This window comes from Mercenaria mercenaria, chromosome 3, assembly GCF_021730395.1.
Source record: "Mercenaria mercenaria strain notata chromosome 3, MADL_Memer_1, whole genome shotgun sequence".
NCBI classification, from domain to species: domain Eukaryota; kingdom Metazoa; phylum Mollusca; class Bivalvia; order Venerida; family Veneridae; genus Mercenaria; species Mercenaria mercenaria.
Genome location: NC_069363.1, coordinates 39494348 through 39515982, shown reverse-complemented (window position 1 = coordinate 39515982; position 21635 = coordinate 39494348). Strand labels below are relative to the sequence as shown.

General features: G+C 37.0%; 2 protein-coding genes across 3 annotated transcripts in view; one reads left to right on the top strand and one right to left on the bottom strand.

Moving 5' to 3' along the window:
* The window catches only part of LOC123532611 (uncharacterized), a 62149-nt gene that overhangs the window by 27844 nt on the left and 12670 nt on the right, over window positions 1–21635 (bottom strand). Inside the window, exons 6-7 of the mRNA XM_053539664.1 lie at window positions 17093–17233; window positions 6656–6812 (exon numbers count right to left, since the gene is read on the bottom strand). Of these exons, the coding sequence (XP_053395639.1) occupies window positions 6656–6812; window positions 17093–17233 (298 nt within the window). The remainder of the gene's footprint in view (window positions 1–6655; window positions 6813–17092; window positions 17234–21635) is intronic.
* LOC123530728 (transmembrane channel-like protein 1) overlaps window positions 11694–21635 on the top strand; it is a 138442-nt gene continuing 128500 nt past the window's right edge. For both annotated transcript variants that reach the window (XM_053538253.1, XM_053538255.1), the window contains exon 1: window positions 11694–11762. The gene's annotated coding sequence lies outside the window, so the exon portion shown is untranslated. The remainder of the gene's footprint in view (window positions 11763–21635) is intronic.

Genomic DNA, 21635 nt, shown 5'->3' with positions numbered 1-21635 from the left:
ATATCATGCTCGGAATATACAGGATATGAATAGATAGAAAGTATTTTCGCATTATGTTTTAAAACGGGTGCCATTATTTATCTCCAAAGTGATTTGACAATGTAATTCAAATTCCATTTGATCTGTAATTCATTTACATCAATACTAATGCTTCAATTCAGTCGTACAGATGGATTTTTATATCGTTTCGTAGAATTTTGACAATTACATAACGCAGATTCTTACTTTGTACAGCAGGAGAGTTACATGCCAGTGTAATTGTGCGGTAACGTATGTATTTGCTTTGAAAAAAAGCTATTTGTTATCGCGATATTGTTTATTCTTTTTCTGCAATTCACATGATATGCATAACTGCCTTGATAGTGATTAAACATCTTAAAACATTTCCTTTATTATAGTTTTGGACCAATATACTAGAAATTTAGGACGTACATAAATTTCAGGCAGTATCATAGATGATTGAATCAAATGAGAATACACTATTGCCCATAAACAGTAATACAAAATTTAATGTGATCGAAACATATTCAAAGGGCATATAAAAGATTTTATTGAATTAACGAAAAGTGGTATCGGTAAATACATTGTATATGCATAATTTACTTAACTGGTACATACGTTACCTTGAGCATACTCATCGATTTTGTGTTATGTATGATGAAAATATGATAGAATGTTCTCAAAGTTGTTAGAATGACTGTAAATATTCCAGGACTTTTCCTTCAGACAAAACTATTGTTTGTATTACGTTTAAATTACATAGAAAAAAAAAGAAAAAAACTGGTTTAGGGTTTACTCTGAATGTTTAAATAAAATTTGATTTCAATTCATCTTGTTAGTTTTGATATACGAAGCCGGAAAAAATAAATGCAGTTTGTATAATCAGTATGTAGCTAAAATGCTGGTATATTTTCAGCTATTCTACTAAACATACCGACACAGTCAACCGCGCAACTGTTCCCGAAAACAGTTTGTTTTTTAAACACTGGTGTAGTCACGTATGTATTTTGAAACCCTCAAGGAAAAAGTGGTGATGTTTTTTAATGTATCATAACTTTCTTCAGAGAAAATTTTCATGGTTGTTTTTTTTTTTTGTGTTTAATCTAGGTATCTTTTATTTTGGAAATGAAAACACCTCACTTGTATACCTCATTTTTTCCAGATTTTTTACGACCTATATGCGCCTAATTTGTAATTTTGGGTGAATTACTTCCCCAAAAAGCTTTTAAATGTTTGAATTATTATATACCATTAGGAGAAAGGCTTCTGGAAAATAAGGTTTAGTCCTTTTCATAAAAAGATGTCAGCAGTAGTGTTTTCAAATCATAATAGTAAAGATTTAGATTCGTTATTTATAAAGCTTATGGAACTAGATGTGTTGATAAACGTATTTTATGATACTGCTTTCACCCCTGAAATTAACTGTATGCTTTAACACATAGTTGGAACTCCAAAACATTAGAAGCATAAGCACCACTTGCCAAACACAAATGTAAAAGCACATAGTGTAAACACTCCTATACCAAAAAGAAATTTACAGATAGTTAAATGTTGGCAAGGGATACTATATTAAATACTTGCTAAACTTTTGGCTTTCAGTACATCACGTGTCTGATAGAGAGGGGATACCTTTTAAATCTTACTACATTGAGCAAGAGATAGTTATAAATGATCCCCAAAATATTATTTAACAGAATTTTACTTGATTGTCTCTGAAAAGAGCGAAGGAAAAAGTCGCTTGAAGAAGTGAACTGCACCTTATCCTCTTATTTTCGTACACTGTTCCTTACCATCAGACAAAAAACTGTGTAATTTAAAATTACGACTTATAATCGGCTCCAGACTAACCATGAAGGAAATATATATTGATTATTTACTTCTAATCAAAAAAATAGCTCACAGCTGTTTGAATAATTAGGAAAAAAGACCATTTTTGCTAATCGCACTATTCCTTATCCCGTGTTTAACGGAGGATTTTGCATCGATTCAAATCCCATGACCAGCATTCCAGACAAATTACAGCACTGTTTCCAAAGTTAAAGGTACCGATAGATAGAGAAAACAGTGGAGCAGGTTGATAGCCATGTGTAATGGTCTAGAAATCCTTAAAAAAGATAAAAAGTAAGAAAAACTCACATTTTCAGTTTTGGCCGCCATTTTGTTACGGAGGTAAAGAGTAGATCGAATACCCCCCTTGATTTTGACAGACGTCACTGTTCATAGTCAGGATTTTCATGCTTTTTCAGTGACAATTCAAGGTTAAAAGGTAGGACGGGTGCAGGGCTTTAAGGAAAATGGTCGTGCTGCAAGTACACGTCTGGTTAACTTACCTATTTGTCTCGATATTTAATATAATAACCTATATTAATACTTACAAGATAAATAACTGACACTCCTTGCAAATCCTGAATACATTTAAATGTTAGGGGTACTTTACTATGACTTTAACAACATTACATCAGTTCCGGATTATTATAATTGTTATTGAATTGAAAAATTTACATGAAAGTTGTCATTTTGATAAACGTCAATAAAACAGAGTAAAAGCTACAGAGTTTTTAAAATAGATTATGAAGCAAATAGAATCAAAACAGTACATAACGAGAATTTATAGTCGGTTAAAAATCTCATCAGAGCTAATGTTACTTGTAATTTGACTTTCCGACTCAATTAATAAATCTTATCTTAGTATATCAAAATTAATGTTGGTGTTTGCCTGATGTGAAGTTTCTAAGTATGTGTGCCCGATAAATGAAACTGTTTGATTTCTTTTAAGCAAAATTGAATCAAAGCATATCAACGAGGCATTTGCGTCTTCTCCCGATGATTTTCATGTGTATGGTTCTTTTCCTTATCTCAAAACTGCACGGAAGTCGAAACAGCAGGATCTTGGGGTAGATACAGGTCTAGTTTCCAGTTATGCGGACCCCACTGACTTCTACTGTTGTTGTAGCAGGGTCGGTCGACAAACATTTTTAACAAGGTAGTGGAGTTTTAAAGACAACAACCCATGAATTAAAGAAGTAGGGTTGCAACATTTTTAATGTTTTGGTGTCACGATTACTTAAGTCGTGACATCAGTACATTTTATTTCTAGGCTCGGCTAAACAAGAAGTTGATTTTGCAGAAATGTGTAGAACTATACAACCCTTTCTCCAAGAATTGTGAAAGTTGGTGTATTTGTGGGTGGTTCCAATACTCCCGCTTTCATAGCCTTGGGTATTGTTTAATCACCCCTTGGATATGGAGCCTGCTTTTTAATTTTGTCTTTTGACTGTTCCTGTGATACGCAGGCTCCATAACCTCAGATCCCCTTCCTAAATTCCAGTTTGTTTAGTTCTGCCCATTGTTTTCTCGTTTGGGGCAAACCCTTTATTTTATCTGGGGACCAAACGCCGCTCTTCATGGAATTACATGCCTCAACACGTGTATCATTGAAGGTTCCATGTTCATCATCGTTTGAATACATCTGCGGATGTCTCTAAATTGCTTTTTGTACTTTTAGCATGTGTAAATGTTGAGTTCTGCTCAACCCGGGGCTAGAGAGCGTGGACGGTAGCATGCATTTCCACTACCATCCATGAACAGGCTCAATCAAACCGAGCCTGCAACATTATCATTTTTGTTGTGTTGAGCGACCTGTGGAGTTTCCAATATATCTATTTTAATATGTGATATCGTGTTAAATTTGGGGGGGGGGGGGGGGGGGGGGGGGGGGGGGGGGGGAATAAGATTTTTCTATTCTACTCAATACTTTGAACACAGCTTCATAGAAATACTTTTAAAAGCATGTCTTCTAGCTTACAGACTGAGTTAAGAATAAGATTCTTTATTCTATATATCTGAAAATTGTGTTTTTGATTTGTGGAAGTCGACAAAATGGCTCTTCTTAATAAGTAGCCTTATTTTTAATACATAACGATTTGTCAAGAAAACATTCACTCAAACATTATATGTATAACAGACTTGTGAACATATAAAGTAGTATTGATTAGGTCAAAAATGTGTATTATTTGTTGTTGCCTGCTGCCAACTGTATATTTGTTCTTTAGTTTTCGAAACACTATAACATACTTTAATCCAAAGACCGACAGGCAGAGGTACATCCAAGATGGTATACATGTGTAGCTTTTGAATTCTTAACCTTTCTAGAACAGTTCTCACTTATATGCCAATCCTGCTAGAACAAATCATAATTCTCGTTTAATTTATCTATTAAGCCTCACAATTTAGCACTGTACCAAAAAAAAAAGCATATAACGTAGTTTAAAACATCATATGACTTCACTTATATAACGGTTCTTTGATGTTTTCTTATAGTTTTGACAAGAAGTAGAATGATCTACTATTGGTAAACATCCAATGGCCGCGTGTAGAGAAGTGCGACTCCATAGACGATATTACTATAAAAAATGACTTGCCGTCTTAGCGGACTTGCCGTCTTAGCATATTTTGGATTTTTAAAAAGTTTTTAAATAATTCTGCTACATTTTTGTCAATTAAGGCCTCCCACAGAGCCAGCATTAAATTCCTATGAATCGGTAATACCTGCGACACCTCTGATGTGTACAATCATCCGTTTTTTCTGTTAAAAAGGGCCATTGCTTGCCGTCTTACCATGCTCATTTTCTCTAATCAAAACAGTTTTCCAGTTTTCAGGCCAAAACTGTTCATCTGTTGATACAACCGTTTACTTGTGAGTGAAGTACTCACTTTTTTCCTTAGCCTGCGCTTTATTTGGTCATATTTGATCAAGAAATAAAGAACTTACGCTACTTTGAAGAATTGAATTGACGGAATTCGGCTTGCAGTCTTAGCTATAAAATGACGTCAAAGTCACGTGGTATGGGCACACTGTTTATAGTACCAACAAAGGGAAATTAATCTTAAAAAAAAAAAAAAAAAAAAAAAAAAAAAAAAAAAAAAATCTATATAATATAAGTCCACAAGAATCTCTTTACCAGGTAGAGATAGGTCAAAAAACACCTAAAAAATGGATGTAACATGCATGTTGTACCACAGAAAAGTGGTCTCAATTTTTCTCTACGGCCAATAATAAAAAAGTTACAATAAAATCTATTTATAGTAACAACAAAGGGTCGTAATTCTAAAAACAAGGGTGCCTCATGTCGGTGAACATTTGGTCCAAGTTACATCAAAATGCCTCAATGCATGAAGAAGAAATGCTCCGGACAAAGTCATTCTTGAATTTGACCTTTGACCTCTAAATATGACCTTGACCTTAGACCTAGGGACCTGGTTTTTGCGCATGACAATCTGTCTTATGTTGGTGAACATTTGTGCCAAGTTACATCTAAATCCCTCCATGCATGAAGAAGAAATGCTCCAGACAAAGTCATTCTTGTGTCTGACCTTTGGTCTCTAAGTGTGACCTTGACATTAGACCCTGGGCTTGGGTTTTGAGCATAACATGTGTCTCATCCAGGGGAATATTTGTGCCAACTGATATCTAAATCTGTTTTGCATGACAAGTTTTAGACTGGACAGGAAAAAAAACCTACTGACCTTTGATCTCAAAGTGTGACCTTGACCTTTAAGCTAGGGTACTGGGTGTTGCGCACGAATGTCATCTCATCATGGGGAACAATTATGCCAAGTGATATTGTAATCCCTTGATGGATGACAGAGTTCTGGATCGGGACAGGAAAAAAAATTATTGACCTTTGACCTCAGATTGTGACCTTGACCTTTGAGCTAAGGGTCTGGGATTTGCGCATGAACTCGTCTCATCAATGGGAACATTTGTGCCAAGTAATATTAAAATCCCTTAATGAATGTCAGAGTTATGGACCGGACACGAAACAGACCCTGTTCATGCTATGTTAACATTTGACTGCTAAGTGTGACCTTGACCTTTGAGCTAGGGGTCTGAAAGTTGTGCATGACACATCGTCTTATTATGAGGTACATTTGTGCCAAGTATATTAAAATCCCTTCATGGACGGCAGAGTTATGGACCGGACAGAAAAAAAGCCCTGTTGACCTTTGACCTCAAATTGTGACCTTGACCTTTAAGCTAGGTGTCTAGGTTTTGCGCATGGCACGTCGTCTCATCATGGGGAACATTTGTGCCAAGTAATATTAAAATCCCTTCATGGATGGGAGAGTTATGGACAGGACAGGAAAAAAGCCCTGTTGACCTTTGACCTCCAACTGTGACCTTGACCTTTGAGCTAGGGGTCCGGGTTTTGTGCATGACACATTGTCTCATCATGGGGAACATTTGTGCTAAGTAATATTAAAATCCCTTCATGGATGGGAGAGTTATGGACCGGACAGGAAAAAAGCCCTGTTGGCCTTTGACCTCCAATTGTGACCTTGACCTTTGAGCTAGGGGACCGGGTTTTGCACATGACACGTCTTCTCATCATGGGGAACATTTGTGCCAAGTAATATTAAAATCCATTCATGGATGACAGAGTTATGGACCGGACACGAAATTGCAGACGGACGGACGGACGGAATGACAGAAAAGCGCATTCCTATAGTCCCCGAAACTGGTTTTCAACCAGTAGGGGACTAATAACTTAATACATTTGCACTTAATAACCAAAAGGCAACTGAAAGATCATCTTGGACTAACAACCACCTGGTTTGAACTTAACACTGAACTAATGATTTCAACGGAACTCACCATTAATCTGGTACTCCCGAACAGTGAATGGCATGTCCCAGTATTTGAATACCTTCCCTTGATTATCAATCAGTCGTCTGATAGCAGACGCTGACATGACAATGTCACACTTGTTTGGTACAGCAAGTTGTTCAGCATTGGCATCTTGGCTGCACACCTTTAAGACAAAATATCAAAAACATGACATGATAATGTCACATTTGTTTGTTGCAATAAGTTGTTCACCTTGACATCTTGGCTTGCACACCTTTAACCTTTACCCTGCTTAATTTCTAAAATGGATTGGTCTATCATTCAAATCTGGCAACACCATTTATTATTCAAAGGGGTGTTCACTGAAAAGTTACTGACTGAATAGCGAACAGTGCAGCCCAAGATCAGCCTGCACGGATGCAAAGGCAGAATCACTTGCCGGCAGCAGGCTAAAGTTTAAGGACGCACATGACATGATAATGTCACACTTGTTTGGTACAGCAAGTTGCTCAGCACTGAAATCTTGACTGCACACCTTTAAAGACAGAATATCACAAACATGTTTGATGTCATAACTGATGTCATAATGCTCTCTTACAGGTCTGCACATCAGCCATTGTTTATCACAGAATATACATAGCTTGACCTTCTTTTGTTCAACTGGAAATCAAATCCAGCCATATTACAATACCCATTAACAGTTATGAAAAAGTTGTGAAGTTTATTATTATATGTTTCATATACATGTTTTGATTCATCCATGAATTAAAGAGATATATACCTGCTTCTAAAAACTACATAATTTTTTTTGATCTCCATGCATTAATTGGACCTTTCAGCTAGGGGTCAATCTTGCAAATGATTCATTGATGTGATGAATGTTTTGCCACTTGAATTATTTTTATGATCATCAAAGTTTAAAGACATCATAATCAAAGAATATAAAAAAATCTTCCAAGATCTTTTGCCATTTTATCTTTTTTGAAGTTTAAGAATAAAGTGTTCAAATCATAGATACTGTATTGATATAAAAATTGTCTATCTTTCAATTTGGACAGTACCATTAACTGTTAATGGGGGTGCTTACCAAAAAGATACAGAATGAATGGCGAACAGTGCAGATCATGATCAGACTGCATGGATGTGCAGGCTGATCATGATCTACTGTGGTCGCAAAGGCAGAATCAATCGTGTCCAGCATGGTAAGGGTTAAGTTTAGTTAAATATAGAGTCAGTGTACCCGATTTCGCACTGTACGCGGTTTCGCAAACCCAGTAAATTCATTTACTTTGTGAGAATAAAGCAGAAAATTTAACAATTCTTTGTTATTATTTCAAGAAACTGAGTTATTCCCTACATAATTTGACACAAGGGGTCCTTCCCCACTGGAGCCTCATTCTGGTAAGTGCAGACGAAAACAATAACAATATCAATGGAGGCCAGTAGGTCAGCTGAAAAATATTAAATTTCATGAAAACTTGAGATGCTTTTCAGAAAAGTGCATGTCTCCCACAACTGCCCCTATGAAAAATGTCTAGTTTCTCTAGATGGTCTGGATGAGTGGATCCAATCAGTAATTCAAGGGCCATAAATCAAAAGAGCCTGGGCAGATTTGGCTAGTTATCGAACTTGGCTAAGGTCTTATGGCCAAACACATTTTGTTCAAGTTTGGTGAAGATCGGATGAGAAATGTTCGATTTAGAGAGCGGACAATTGTATAAAGGCAGATTTTTCGGTAATTCAAGGGCCGTAACTCCAAAATGCCTAGACTGATTTGGCTAGTTATCAAACCTGGCCGAGGTCTCCTAGTCAAACACATTTTGTTCAAGTTTGGTGAAGATCGGATGAAAAATGTTCGACTTAGAGTGCGGACAAAAGTAAAAAGGCCGATTTTTCGATAATTCAAGGGTCGTAACTCCAAAATGCCTGGACGGATTTGGCTACTTATCTAACTTGGACAAGGTCTTATAGTTAAACACATTTTGTTCAAGTTTGGTGAAGATCGGATGAGAAATGTTTGAATTAGAGTGCGGACAAGAGTAAAAAGGCCGATTTTTGGTAATTCAAGGGCCATAACTCCAAGACGCCTGGACCGATTTGGCTAGTTATTGAGAGTGTGGACAAGCTTTGTGACACACAGACACACAGATACACACACAGACTGGAGTAAATCAATATGTCTCCCACACCACTGTGTGGTGGGAGACATAATAATGACTATGCAAACAACAACAAGGTGCAAAATAAATTGAATCAAAGTGCTCAAAGCGCTGATGGTGGCTGCTAATCAATGTTTAAAATATTACAAAGAAAGCGACAACTGAGGAATTGTTAATATAAACCATAAGAACATTTTTTTGCATTTTCTTTAATATTCGGCTTTGGTTTCAAAATTAATCCTTTTTCACTGCCAGTCATTGTTTACATACACACTGTGATTCAGTCTTTAACGAATAGTTTTGATCCTTTTTGATTATTTGTGACGAAAACTACAACATAAATTACATCGAAGATGTTTTACTATGAATAAATAATATAAACTTTTTCTCCAAATCATTCAGCTTTTAAGATTTCTTTTTAAAGCTTTTGGGCAGTCTGTCATGAATTATTATACACACTGATTAAGGTCCATATCAGATAGCTGTGGTTTTCATGAAACTTTTGTGAAAGAAAACAACACAAACATGCACCACAAATGCACCTCAGAATGTCAGTTCTGCAGCCAGTGTATTTTAGAGGTGCATTAATTATCACTCCATCTAACAGCAGGCTTCGCAAAAATGCTGGACATTAAGTCAGACAAACTTACAACTTAGTCAGACCGAGAAAAAAATCGAAAATATGTGACTGGCGAAACGAAACCGTTTTAATTTTTATACATATATTTGTATCCAGATATATTGAGACGCACCATGAGAAACCAGCATAGTGCATTTGCGACCAGCATGGATCAGACCAGCCTGTGCATCCGGGCAGTCTGGTCAAAATCCATGCTGTTAGCTTTCAAATCCTATTGCAACTAGAGAAACCGTTAGCGGACAGCAAGGATCCTGACCAGACTGGTGTGTGGATCCGCAGTTTGATCTGGGTCCATGCTGGTCACAAATGCACTATGTTGTTTTTCTCATGGTGCGACTCGAATGAATTTAGCTGAAGGGAGCAGAATCTGTCTTGAAACAATATATTTTTTAAAGTTGGTCAAATCTGTTATCCGACGACTTGCTACAGTCTGACAGATTGCCGTTTCAAAAAGGCGAGTATTAGTATCACCGCTGCGCCCACTTTCGCGGGCTTACAAGTTGATGCAATCGTGATACAGTAGCACCACTTAGTCAAAGCGAGCTTGCAACACTTCTCAGCTTTGGCTGCCTGTGGGATTCCACGTTGATAATTCGTGTTTTGTCAGACGAAATTATACCGAATACATGTGTATCTATGCATACATGTATAGTATTTTATATTGTACATTTGCTGAAGGAAGATTATCCGTGAGGGAATATTATTTAGAAAACCTACATGTCTTTGATTCTCACGGCAGGTCACGTTGCAAACAATATCGAATGAATTTTAACTGAATGTTCTTTTATTTTTGTTCACTCTCGTATTGCTAAGCATGTTTTAGTATATTTTGTTCTTGATAGTGATATAACGATGAACTGTACATGTTCAAGTTATATCAATAAAGTACTGTCCTGTTCATAAATCATCTCACTAAATTTGTGCTAATTAGTGTTAATTGGCAGTATCAATGCCTGCGGAAATCCATATCACTGCTGATTATCGATTTTCTATAAATAGCCTAATTAGCATGTGGTCATATTTTTGCGTGCTTGAAATGCAGTCGAAAATTAAGTAACATTCTTAGATCACTAGGGTTGCATTAATATAATATCTTACAATTTGATAGCTATGACGGACATTTAAATTTGTTCTGACATATTTGAAAAGTGTTACAACTTGCTGGAAAAAGCTATCAGAGGTACAAACTGGTATGGTCTATGGACCGGAAATGTTTGGAAACTTTTCCATTGAAATTCCGTTTCTATTTTTAGCCGCGAATTATTGCTAGCAGAAGTCATTGTTCTTTATCATTTCGGGAGTTATACATGTGACACTGCGGTTAGGAAACATTTTTGAATTGTCAGTCTGGATTCCCAGGCTAGGTTTCTATATATATAAGCTACCTTTTCTACATTATAAGCTACGTGACCCTTGGGGCAGTACTATGCAATAGCTAATCAATATCATCGCTCCAGTTCAGGTGACATGAGGTCATCGTTTATTCACGTGACCATAAATTTGCATATTTGTATTAATACACGTGGTTGTTTTATTTAGAACATTGACTTCAGTTTGTATTGATTTTAGTTGCCAAATTTACATTAAAAATGGTATTAAGGCATATATTGTAGCTTTGCATATTCTGCATGTTGTGTAGATAATTGTTTACCTGGAAAGCTTGGAACTATTTTTGGTTGTGTTGTTAGGATGGTTTTAAGAACTGACAAGATTTCTCAAACGTAGTATTCTTTTTGACACTGGTGGCAGCAGCCACCAAAAATCACTATTCCAACTAACAGGTCAGTATTTACCTATTACTTTACCTAAATGAAATATATTTCAACAGTTACTGAAGTTCTCCCAACCTGCAAAATGGCTTCAACTTGATTGTTTGCTTTACGTAGTTATTAAAACAGAGAACTTAATCGAATAATTAGACTTGTGGTGTTCTTTTGTGATTCAACAGCTTCTGTTGTTTTATTTTTGTTTCATGTATTCAGTAGTTTTAGCCTTTTCTGCTTTTAGAAGTAAAAAAAAGGGTGTGGTACCTAGCTTTCGCTTTAAAAACTGCTTTTCAATTTCACTTTCAGATATTTTAGTGGAAAATACATGTTTCAATTAAATTAGATAAATGGTTAAAAAGTCAATTAATATTTTTCTGTTGAGGAACTGCATTGTAATCACTGAATTCTACAAATAGCAGGGTGTGCCAAACCGGGTACACTTAAATGCAACAACTGGTCAAAATATGTTATCCGAATCAAGTACACTAAGAGGTATGATGTCATTGTAGTGGGAAGTGAAAGTAGCGCGTTTCAAACCGAAATAAGTGTGTTTATTAAAACATATAGAGGTAAATTCAAATATAATCATTTTTAGCTAGACAGGAAGGTATTCTTAGGAAATGTGTGCGAAACCGGGTACAATGACACTATTGTAGTATGTACATTTGAACAAGAGGGCCATGATGGCCCTATATCGCTCACCTGTCATCATTGCACTTGAGGACAAGAAGGTCCTCAGAAAAAATATCTAAGTCCAAAGGACAGGAACAACAAAGGGAAGAAATTAAACCAAAAAGAAAAAAAAATTCTTACAAGGTACAGATATGTCAAAATACACCTAAAATTGGAGGTACCATCCATGTTGTACCACAGGAAAGTGGTCTCGGTTTTTCCCTACGGCCAATAATAAAAAAGTTCCTAAAAACAAGCTATTAATAGTAACGTAAAAGGGAAGTAATTAAAACAAGAGGACCATGATGGTCCTGAATCGCTCACCTGTTCCCACATGACCCAGTTTTGAGTATGACGTCGTTTTTTCATTTATTTGACATAGTGACCTAGTTTTTGAGCTCATGTGACCCAATTTTGAATTAGATCTAGATATCATCAAGATAAAAATTCTGACCAATTTTCATGAAGATCCATTGAAAAATATGGCCTCTAGAGAGGTCACAAGGTTTTTCTATTATTTGACCTATTGACCTAGTTTTCAAAGGTACGTGACCCTGTTTTGAACTTGACCTAGATATCATCAAGGTGAACATTCTCACTAATTTTCATGAAGATCTCATGAAAAATATGGCCTCTAGAGAGGTCACCAGGTTTTTCTATTTTTATACCTACTGGCCTAGTTTTTGACTGCATGTGACCCAGTTTCGAAACTGACCTAGATACCATCAAGGTGAACATTCAGACCAATTTTCATGAAGATCTATTGAAAAATATGGCCTCTGGAGAGGTCAAAAGATTTTTCTAATTTAGACCTACTGACCTAGTTTTTGACCGCAGTTGACCCAGTTTCAAACTTGACCTATATATCATCAAGATGAACAGTCAGACCAACTTTCATACACATCCCATGAAAAATATGGCCTCTAGAGAGGGCACAAGGTTTTTTCATTATTTGACCTACTGACCTACTTTTTGATGGCACGTGACCCAGTTTCGAACTTGACCTAGATATCATCATGATGAACATTCTTACCAATTTTTATGAAGATCCATTCAATAGTATGGCCTCTAAAGAGGTCACAAGGTTTTTCTATTTTTAGACCTACTGACCTAGTTTTTGACCACATGTGACCCAGTTTCGAACTTGACCTAGATATCATCAAGATGAACATTCAGACCAACTTCCATACAGATCCCATGAAAAATATGGCCTTAAGAGAGGTCACAAGGTTTTTCTATTATTTGACCTACTGACCTAGTTTTTGATGGCACGTAACCCAGTTTCGAACTTGATCTAGATATCATCAAGATGAACATTCTGACCAATTTTCATGAAGATCTTTGGAAATATATGGCCTCTAGAGAGGTCACAAGGTTTTTCTATTTTTAGACCTACTGACCTAGTTTTTAACCGCACGTGACCCAGTTTCGAACTTGACCTAGATATCATCAAGGTGAACATTCTGACCAATTTTCATAAAGACTCCATGAAAAATGTGACCTCTCAAGTGGTCACAAGGTTTTTCTATTATTTGACCTACTGACCTAGTTTTTGATGGCACGTAACCCAGTTTCAAACTTGACCTAGATATCATCAAGGTGAACATTCTGACCAATTTTCATGAAGATCTTGTGAAATATATGGCCTCTAGAGAGGTCACAAAGTTTTTCTATTTTTAGACCTACTGACCTAGTTTTGACCGCACGTGACCCAGTTTTGAACTTGACCTAGATATCATCAAGGTGAACATTCTGACCAATTTTCATAAAGACCCCATGAAAAATGTGACCTCTAGAGTGGTCACAAGGTCTTTCTATTATCTGACCTACTGACCTAGTTTTTGATGGCACGTAACCCAGTTTCGAACCTGACCTAGATATCATCAAGGTGAACAGTCTGACTAATTTTCATGAAGATCTTTGGAAACATATGGCCTCTAGAGAGGTCACAAGGTTTTTCTATTTTTAGACCTACTGACCTAGTTTTTGACCGCACGTGACCCAGTTTCGAACTTGACCTAGATATCATCAAGGTGAACATTCTGACCAATTTTCATAAAGACTCCATGAAAAATGTGACCTCTAGAGTGGTCACAAGCAAAAGTTTACGCACGGACGCACGGACGGACGGCCGACGGACGACGGACGCTGCACGATCACAAAAGCTCACCTTGTCACTTTGTGACAGGTGAGCTAAAAAAAGATTGTAAGTTAAGAAAAGAAGGATCTGCCAAATAAATCTGTTGACATAAATGAAATTTCAAATCAGTATCTTCAATAGTTACGGAGATATACCCATTTTAATTTGAAATAAAGGGAGGTAATTTGACATAAAATCAGTCCATAGTTAACTACCCTCTTTGGCTCAGTCCAACTAATGACAATAATGAAATTTCAAATAAGTCCTATAAGTACTTACTGATATTAATCCAGTTTGATTACAATCAGGGAAGGTAATCAGATACAAGAGGACCATGATGGTCCTGAATCGCTCACCTCTTCCCACATGATCCAGTTTTGAGTATGACGTCGTTTTATAGTGATCTAGTTTTTGAGCTCATGTGACCCAGTTTTGAACTTGACCGAGATATTATCAAGATAAAAATTCTGACCAATTTTCATGAAGATCCATTGAAAAATATGGTCTCTAGAGAGGTCACAAGGTTTTTCTATTATTTGACCTATTGACCTAGTTTTTTAAGGCACGTGACCCAGTTTCAAACTTGACCTAGATATCATCAAGGTGAACATTCTGACCAATTATCATGAAGATCCATTCAAGGGTATGGCCTCTAGAGAGGTCACAACGTTTTTCTATTTCAAGACCTACTGACCTAGGTTTTGATCGCAGTTGACCCAGTTTCAAACTTGACCTAGATATCATCAAGATTAACATTCAGACCAACTTTCATACAGATCCCATGAAAAATATGGCCTCTAGAGAGGTCACAACGTTTATTCATTATTTCACCTACTGACCTACTTTTTGATGGCACGTGACCCACTTTCGAACTTGACCTAGATATCATCAAGATGAACATTCTGACCAATTTTTATGGAGATCCATTCACAAGTATGGCTTCTAGAGAGGTCACAAGGTTTTTCTATTTTTAGACCTACTGACCTAGTTTTTGACCGCACATGACCCTGTTTCGAACTTGACCTAGACATCATCAAGATGAACATTCAGACCAACTTTCATGAAGATCCATTGAAAAATATGGCCTTTAGAGAGCTCACAAGGTTTTCCTATTTCAAGACCTACTGACCTAGTTTTTGAAGGCACGTGACCCACTTTCGAACTTGACCTAGATATCATCAAGATGAACATTCAGACCAACTTTCATACAGATCCCATGGAAAATATGGCCTCTAGAGAGGTCACAAGGTTTTTCTATTATTTGACCTACTGACCTAGTTTTTGATGGCACGTGACCCAATTTAAAACTTGACTTAGATATCATCAAGGTGAACATTCTGACCAATTTTCATTAAGATTTCATGAAATATATGGCCTCTAGAGAGGTCACAAGGTTTTTCTATTTTTAGACCTACTGACCTAGTTTTTGACCGCACGTGACCCAGTTTCGAACTTGACTTAGATATCATCAAGGTGAACATTCTGACCAATCTTCATGAAGATTTCATGAAATATATGGCCTCTAGAGAGGTCACAAGGTTTTTCTATTATTTGACCTACTGACCTAGTTTTTGATGGCACGTGACCCAGTTTCGAACTTGACCTAGATTTCATCAAGGTGAACATTCTGACCAATTTTCATGAAGATCTTGTGAAATATATGGCCTCTAGAAAGGTCACAAGGTTTTTTCTATTTTTAGACCTACTGTCCTAGTTTTTGACCGCATGTGACCCAGTTTCGAACTTGACCTAGATATCATCAAGGTGAACATTCTGACCAATTTTCATGAAGATCTTGTGAAATATATGGCCTCTAGAGAGGTCACAAGGTTTTTCTATTTTTAGACCTCCTGACCTAGTTTTTGAAGGCACATGACCCAGTTTCGAACTTGACCTAGATATCATCAAGGTGAACATTCAGATCAATTGTCATGAAGATTTTGTGAAATATATGGCCTCTAGAGAGGTCACAAGGTTTTTCTATTTTTAGACTTACTGACTTGTTGTTGAAGATATTTTGGAAGTTTGTATCCAATAAAACCATAAATGAAGTCTCTTTATGGCTGCAAAAGCCAAAATAGCCAATTTTGGACCTTTAAGGGGCCATAACTCTGGAACCCATGAAGGAATCTGGCCAGTTCAAGAAAAGAACCAAGATCTTGTGGTGATTCAAGTTTTGTGCAAGTTTGGTTAAAATCAAATCATAAATGAAGCGGCTATTGTGCAGACAAGGTTAAAATAGCTAATTTTGGCCCTTTCAGGGGCCATAACTCTGGAATCCATAATGGGATCTGGCCGGTTCAAGAAAGGAACCGAGATCTTATGGTGACACAAGTTTTGTGCAAGTTTGATTAAATTCAAATCATAAATGAAGCTGCTATTGTGCAGACAAGGTCAAAATAGCTAATTCTGGACCTTTCAGGGGCCATCACTCTGGAATCCATAATGGAATCTGGCCAGTTCAAGAAAGGAACCAAGACCATACAAGTTGTGTGCAAGTTTGGTTAAAATAAAATCATAAATGAAGCTGCTATTGTGCAGACAAGGTCAAAATAGCTAATTCTGGCCCTTTCAGGGGCCATAACTCTGGAATCCATACTGGAATCTGACCAGTTCAAAAAAGGAACACAGATCTTATGGTGATACAAGTTGTGTGCCAGTTTAGTAAAAATCAAATTATAAATAAAGCTGCTATTGTGCAGACAAGGTCAAAATAGCTAATTTTGGCCCTTTCAGGGGCCATAACTCTGGAACCTGTATGGGATCTGGCCAGTTCAAAAAGGAACCGAGATCTTATGGTGATACAAGTTGTGAGCAAGTTTGGTTAAAATAAAATCATAAATGAAACCACTATCGTGCAGACAAGAAATTGTTGACGGATGGACGCACGGACGCACAAGACGGACGCACGGACGAACTGACGACGGACGACGGGTGATCACAAAAGCTCACCTTGTCACTATGTGACAGGTGCACTAAAAAAAAAAAAGAACATTTAAAATACAAAATAGTAACATACAAACTAAAATAGTTAATGTTTCCTGAAAATCAGTCACTAGTTATGTTTCAAAACAAAAACTATCTTACCACTTTGTTCCATACGTATGTCCCTTTGTAAACACTTTTCAATATCGGACAAATATCGTTGATTTTCGTGAAATTTGTTGTTACACAGGGTTGAGGCATTCCAGGCAGTATGTTTGGTAGCACCAGTTTACTAACACTGCCCTACAACATATTTCACAATTTTTTAACAATACGAAAAAACTAAAGAAATGTTCAGCATCCTTTTTTAAAAACAATTTAATAATGAGAATATTAAAGTAGAAATGCACACTGGAAACCATAAGCAAAGGCTAAACACCTTTTTAACAAGAGCTGTCCGTAAGACAGCCAAGCTCGACTATTCGAAATATTGTCACAGAAGCAGGAAAATATTACCCAAAATGTTAAATATCAAAAGAGTTTTAAGTTCAAAAGGAAAAATAATTTGACCAAAATGCATATCAGAATTATGGGACTTGCTGCTATCAACTAGTTTTATTACCCCGAAGACACATCTGAAGTTTCAATTCAATATCTGCATTAGTTTTGGAGACAGTAACTTGCATGTAAAACCTTAACCAGAATTTTCTAAGTCCAAAGGGGGGCATAATTTTCCCAAAATACATGTCAAAGTTATGGGACTTGACCCAGTGAGGTTGGTTATTGACCTAGAAAAAGAAAAAATAAGTTTCAAATCTATATGCCTTTCAGTAATACATGTAGTTGTATGTACTTGCATGCAAAACTTTAACCAGAATTTTCTAAGTCCAAAAAGGGGCATAATTTGGCCAAAATGAAGGTCAGAGTTATGGGACTTGCTGCTATCAACTAGTTTTATAACCCTGAAGACAGATGTGAAGTTTCAATTCAAAATCTGCATTAGTTTTGGAGATAGTAACTTGCATGTAAAACCTTAACCAGAATTTTCTAAGTCCAAAAGGGGGCATAATTTACCCAAAATACATGTCAGAGTTATGGGACTTGACCCAGTGAGGTTGGTTATTGACCTAGAAAAAGAAAAACTAGAAATTGCTCTTGTAAAAAAGCACATGTCTCCCCCAATGCAAAGTCCTATAGGCAAGAAGTCAAAAGGGGTCAGGAGCGAAAGTCAAAGAGACACTGATGGTTGGCTGCAATAGGGATCATCTACTTGGCATGTCCAATCATCCCACTAAATTTCAACACTATTGGCCTAGTGGTTCTCAAGTCACTGTTCAGGCTCCTGTGACCTTGACCTTTGATCAAGTGACCTCAAAATAAATAGGGGTCATCTACTCTGCATGTCCAATCATCCTATTAAGTTTCAACATTCTAGGTCAAGTGGTTCTCAAGTTATTCTCCAGAAATGATTTTACATGACCAGGCCCCTGTGACCTTGACCTTTAAAAGACTGACCCCAAAATCAAGAGGGATCATCAACTCTGCAAGTTAAATCAGCCTATGAAGTTTCAACATTCTGGGTCAAGTGGTTCTCAAGTTACTGATCGGAAATTGTTTTCCATGTTCAGGCTCCTGTGACCTTGACCTGTAACAGAGTGATCCCAAAATCGATAGGGGTCATCTACTCTGCATGTTCAATCATCCTATGAAGTTTCAACATTCTGGATCAAGAGATTCTGAAGTTATTGATCGGAAATGGTTATCAATGTTCAGGCCCCTGTGACCTTGACCTTTAAGGGAGTGACCCCAAAAACAATAGGGGTCATTTATTCTGCATGAACAATCATCCTATGAAGTTTCAACATTCTGGGTCAAGTGGTTCTCAAGTTACTGACTGGAAATGATTTTCAATGTTCAGGCCCCTGTGACCTTGACCTTTAACGGAGTGACTCCAATACAATAGGGGTCATCTACTCTTCATGACCAATCATCCTATGAAGTTTCAACATTCTGGGTCAAGTGGTTCTCTAGTTATTGATCGGAAATGGTTTTCAATGTTCAGGCCCCTGTGACCTTGACCTTTGACGGAGTGACCCCAAAAACAATAGGGGTTGTCTACTCCAGCAGCCCTACAACCCTATGAAGTTTGAAGGTTCTAGGTCAAATGGTTCTCCAGTTATTGCTTGGAAATGAAGTGTGACGTACGGACGGACAGGGCAAAAACAATATGTCTCCCCCAGAAGGGGGTAGACATAACAAGAGGACCATGATGGTCCTGAATCGCTCACCTGTCCTCACATGACCAGGTTTTGAACTGAGTATGACGTCGTTTTTTCTATTATTTGACATAGTGACCTAGTTTTTGAGCTCATGTGACCCAGTTTTGAACTTGACCTAGATATCATCAAGATAAGAATTCTGACCAATTTTCATGAAGATTCATTGAAAAATATGACCTTTAGAGAGGTCACAAGGTTTTTCTATTATCTGACCCAATGACCTAGTTTTTGAAGGCACGTGACCCAGTTCTGAATTTGACCTAGATATCATCAAGGTGAACATTCTTACCAATTTTCATGAAGATCTCATGAACAATATGGCCTCTAGAGAGGTCACAAGGTTTTTCTATTTTTATACCTACTGAGTACTGACCTAGTTTTTGAACGCATGTGACCAAGTTTTGAACTTGAACTAGATATCATCAAGATGAACAATCAGACCAACTTTCATACATATCCCATGAAAAATATGACCTCTAGAGAGGTCACAAGTTTTTTATCATTTTACCTACTGACCTAGTTTTTGACCGCAGTTGACCCAGTTTTGAATTTGACCTAGATATCATCAAGATGAACAATCAGACCAACTTTCATACAGATCCCATGAAAAATATGGCCTCTAGAGAGGTCACAAGTTTTTTTTATCATTTGACCTACTGGCCTAGTTTTTGACCGCAGTTGATCCAGTTTCGAACTTGACCCAGACATCATCAAGATGAACAATCAGACCAACTTTCATACAGATCCCATGAAAAATATGGTCTCTAGAGAGGTCACAAGGTTTTTTTGTTATTTGACCTACTGACCTGGCATGTGACCCAGTTTCAAACTTGACCTAGATATCATCAAGGTAAACATTCTGACCAATTTTCATGAAGAGCCATTGAAAGGTATGGCCTCTAGAGAGGTCACAAGGTTTTTCTATTTTTAGACCTACTGACCTAGTTTTTGACCGCACGTGACCCAGTTTGGAACACGACCTAGATATCATCAAGATGAACATTCAGACCAACTTTCATACAGATCCCTTGAAAAAAATGACCTCTAGAGAGGTCACAAGGTTTTTTAATTATTTGACCTACCGTAGATACCCATGTATAATGCGCACCGGTGTATAATGCGCATCCCCGATCTTAGTCCAAAATCCTGGGAAAAAAAAAAAAAATTTTGGTCAATTTTTGAGGTGGATGGAAAACGAAAGTAGAGCTTACATCGACACCGGTAATAAATTTTATCTCCGCGGCAGAGAGCAGCATGGGTCTCACGGTACTATCGATTTTTGTTTTCTCGAAAATAAAACCAGTAAATTATTGTTATATTTGTTGTTTTACCTTTTTTAATTCACTATTTTGAATAAATAAATAGCAGCTGATTCAATATTTCGGAATGGTATCTTTCAAAATGACATGAGCTTCTCAATTAAAACTGATAACAAAAGGTGTGATAGTCTTTTTGTCACGATCATAAAGCCAGTAATTACCGGCAATTAACGTGTCACCTCGTGTCAATTATGTTGTTCACAGTTTGATCTCTGTTAAAGATAATTCTCGATCTTTAATTAGTATCATAATTTTTGTGATTTATAAACATTTCTTTCGTCAAAATACTTTTAAATTTATATGAAATTAATTTTGTTTGAAAGAAAAATAAACAATTCGATCTTTTACGGAATGTAACGGCAATCTTAGATTTTAGCGGAGACAGTAAGCGCGGGGGGGAGTAGTTTCCCTTTACCAAAATGGCGAACATCGGTAACAAACTTGTTTTGAAGTAGGAAAATTGTCTATACCTGTGTATTATGCACACCCACGATTTGGGGGTGGTCCCGGGGGTCAAAAAACTGTGCATTATACATGGGTATCTACGGTACTGACCTAGTTTTTGACCCCAGTTGACCCAACTCCGAACTTGACCTAGATATCATCAAGATGAACATTCAGGCCAACTTTCATACAGATCCCATGAAAAATATGGCCTCTAGAGAGGTCACAACGTTTTTTTATTATTTGACCTACTGACCTAGTTTTTAAAGGCACGTGACCCAGTTTCGAACTTGACTTAGATATCATCAAGGTGAACATTCTGACCAACTTTCATGAAGATCTATTGAAAAATATGGCCTCTAGAGAGGTCACAAGGTTTTTCTATTTTTAGACCTACTGACCTAGTTTTGGACGGCACGTGACCCAGTTTCGAACTTGACCTAGATATCATCAAGGTGAACATTCTGACCAACTTTCATAAAGATCCCATGAAAAATGTGACCTCTAGAGTGGTCACAAGCAAAAGTTTACGGACGGACGGACGACGCTCGATCACAAAAGCTCACCTCGTCACTTTGTGACAGGTGAGCTAATAAGTTTCATATCTATATGCCTTTTAGTAATAGCTGTATGTACTTGCACGCAAAACTTTAACCAGAATTT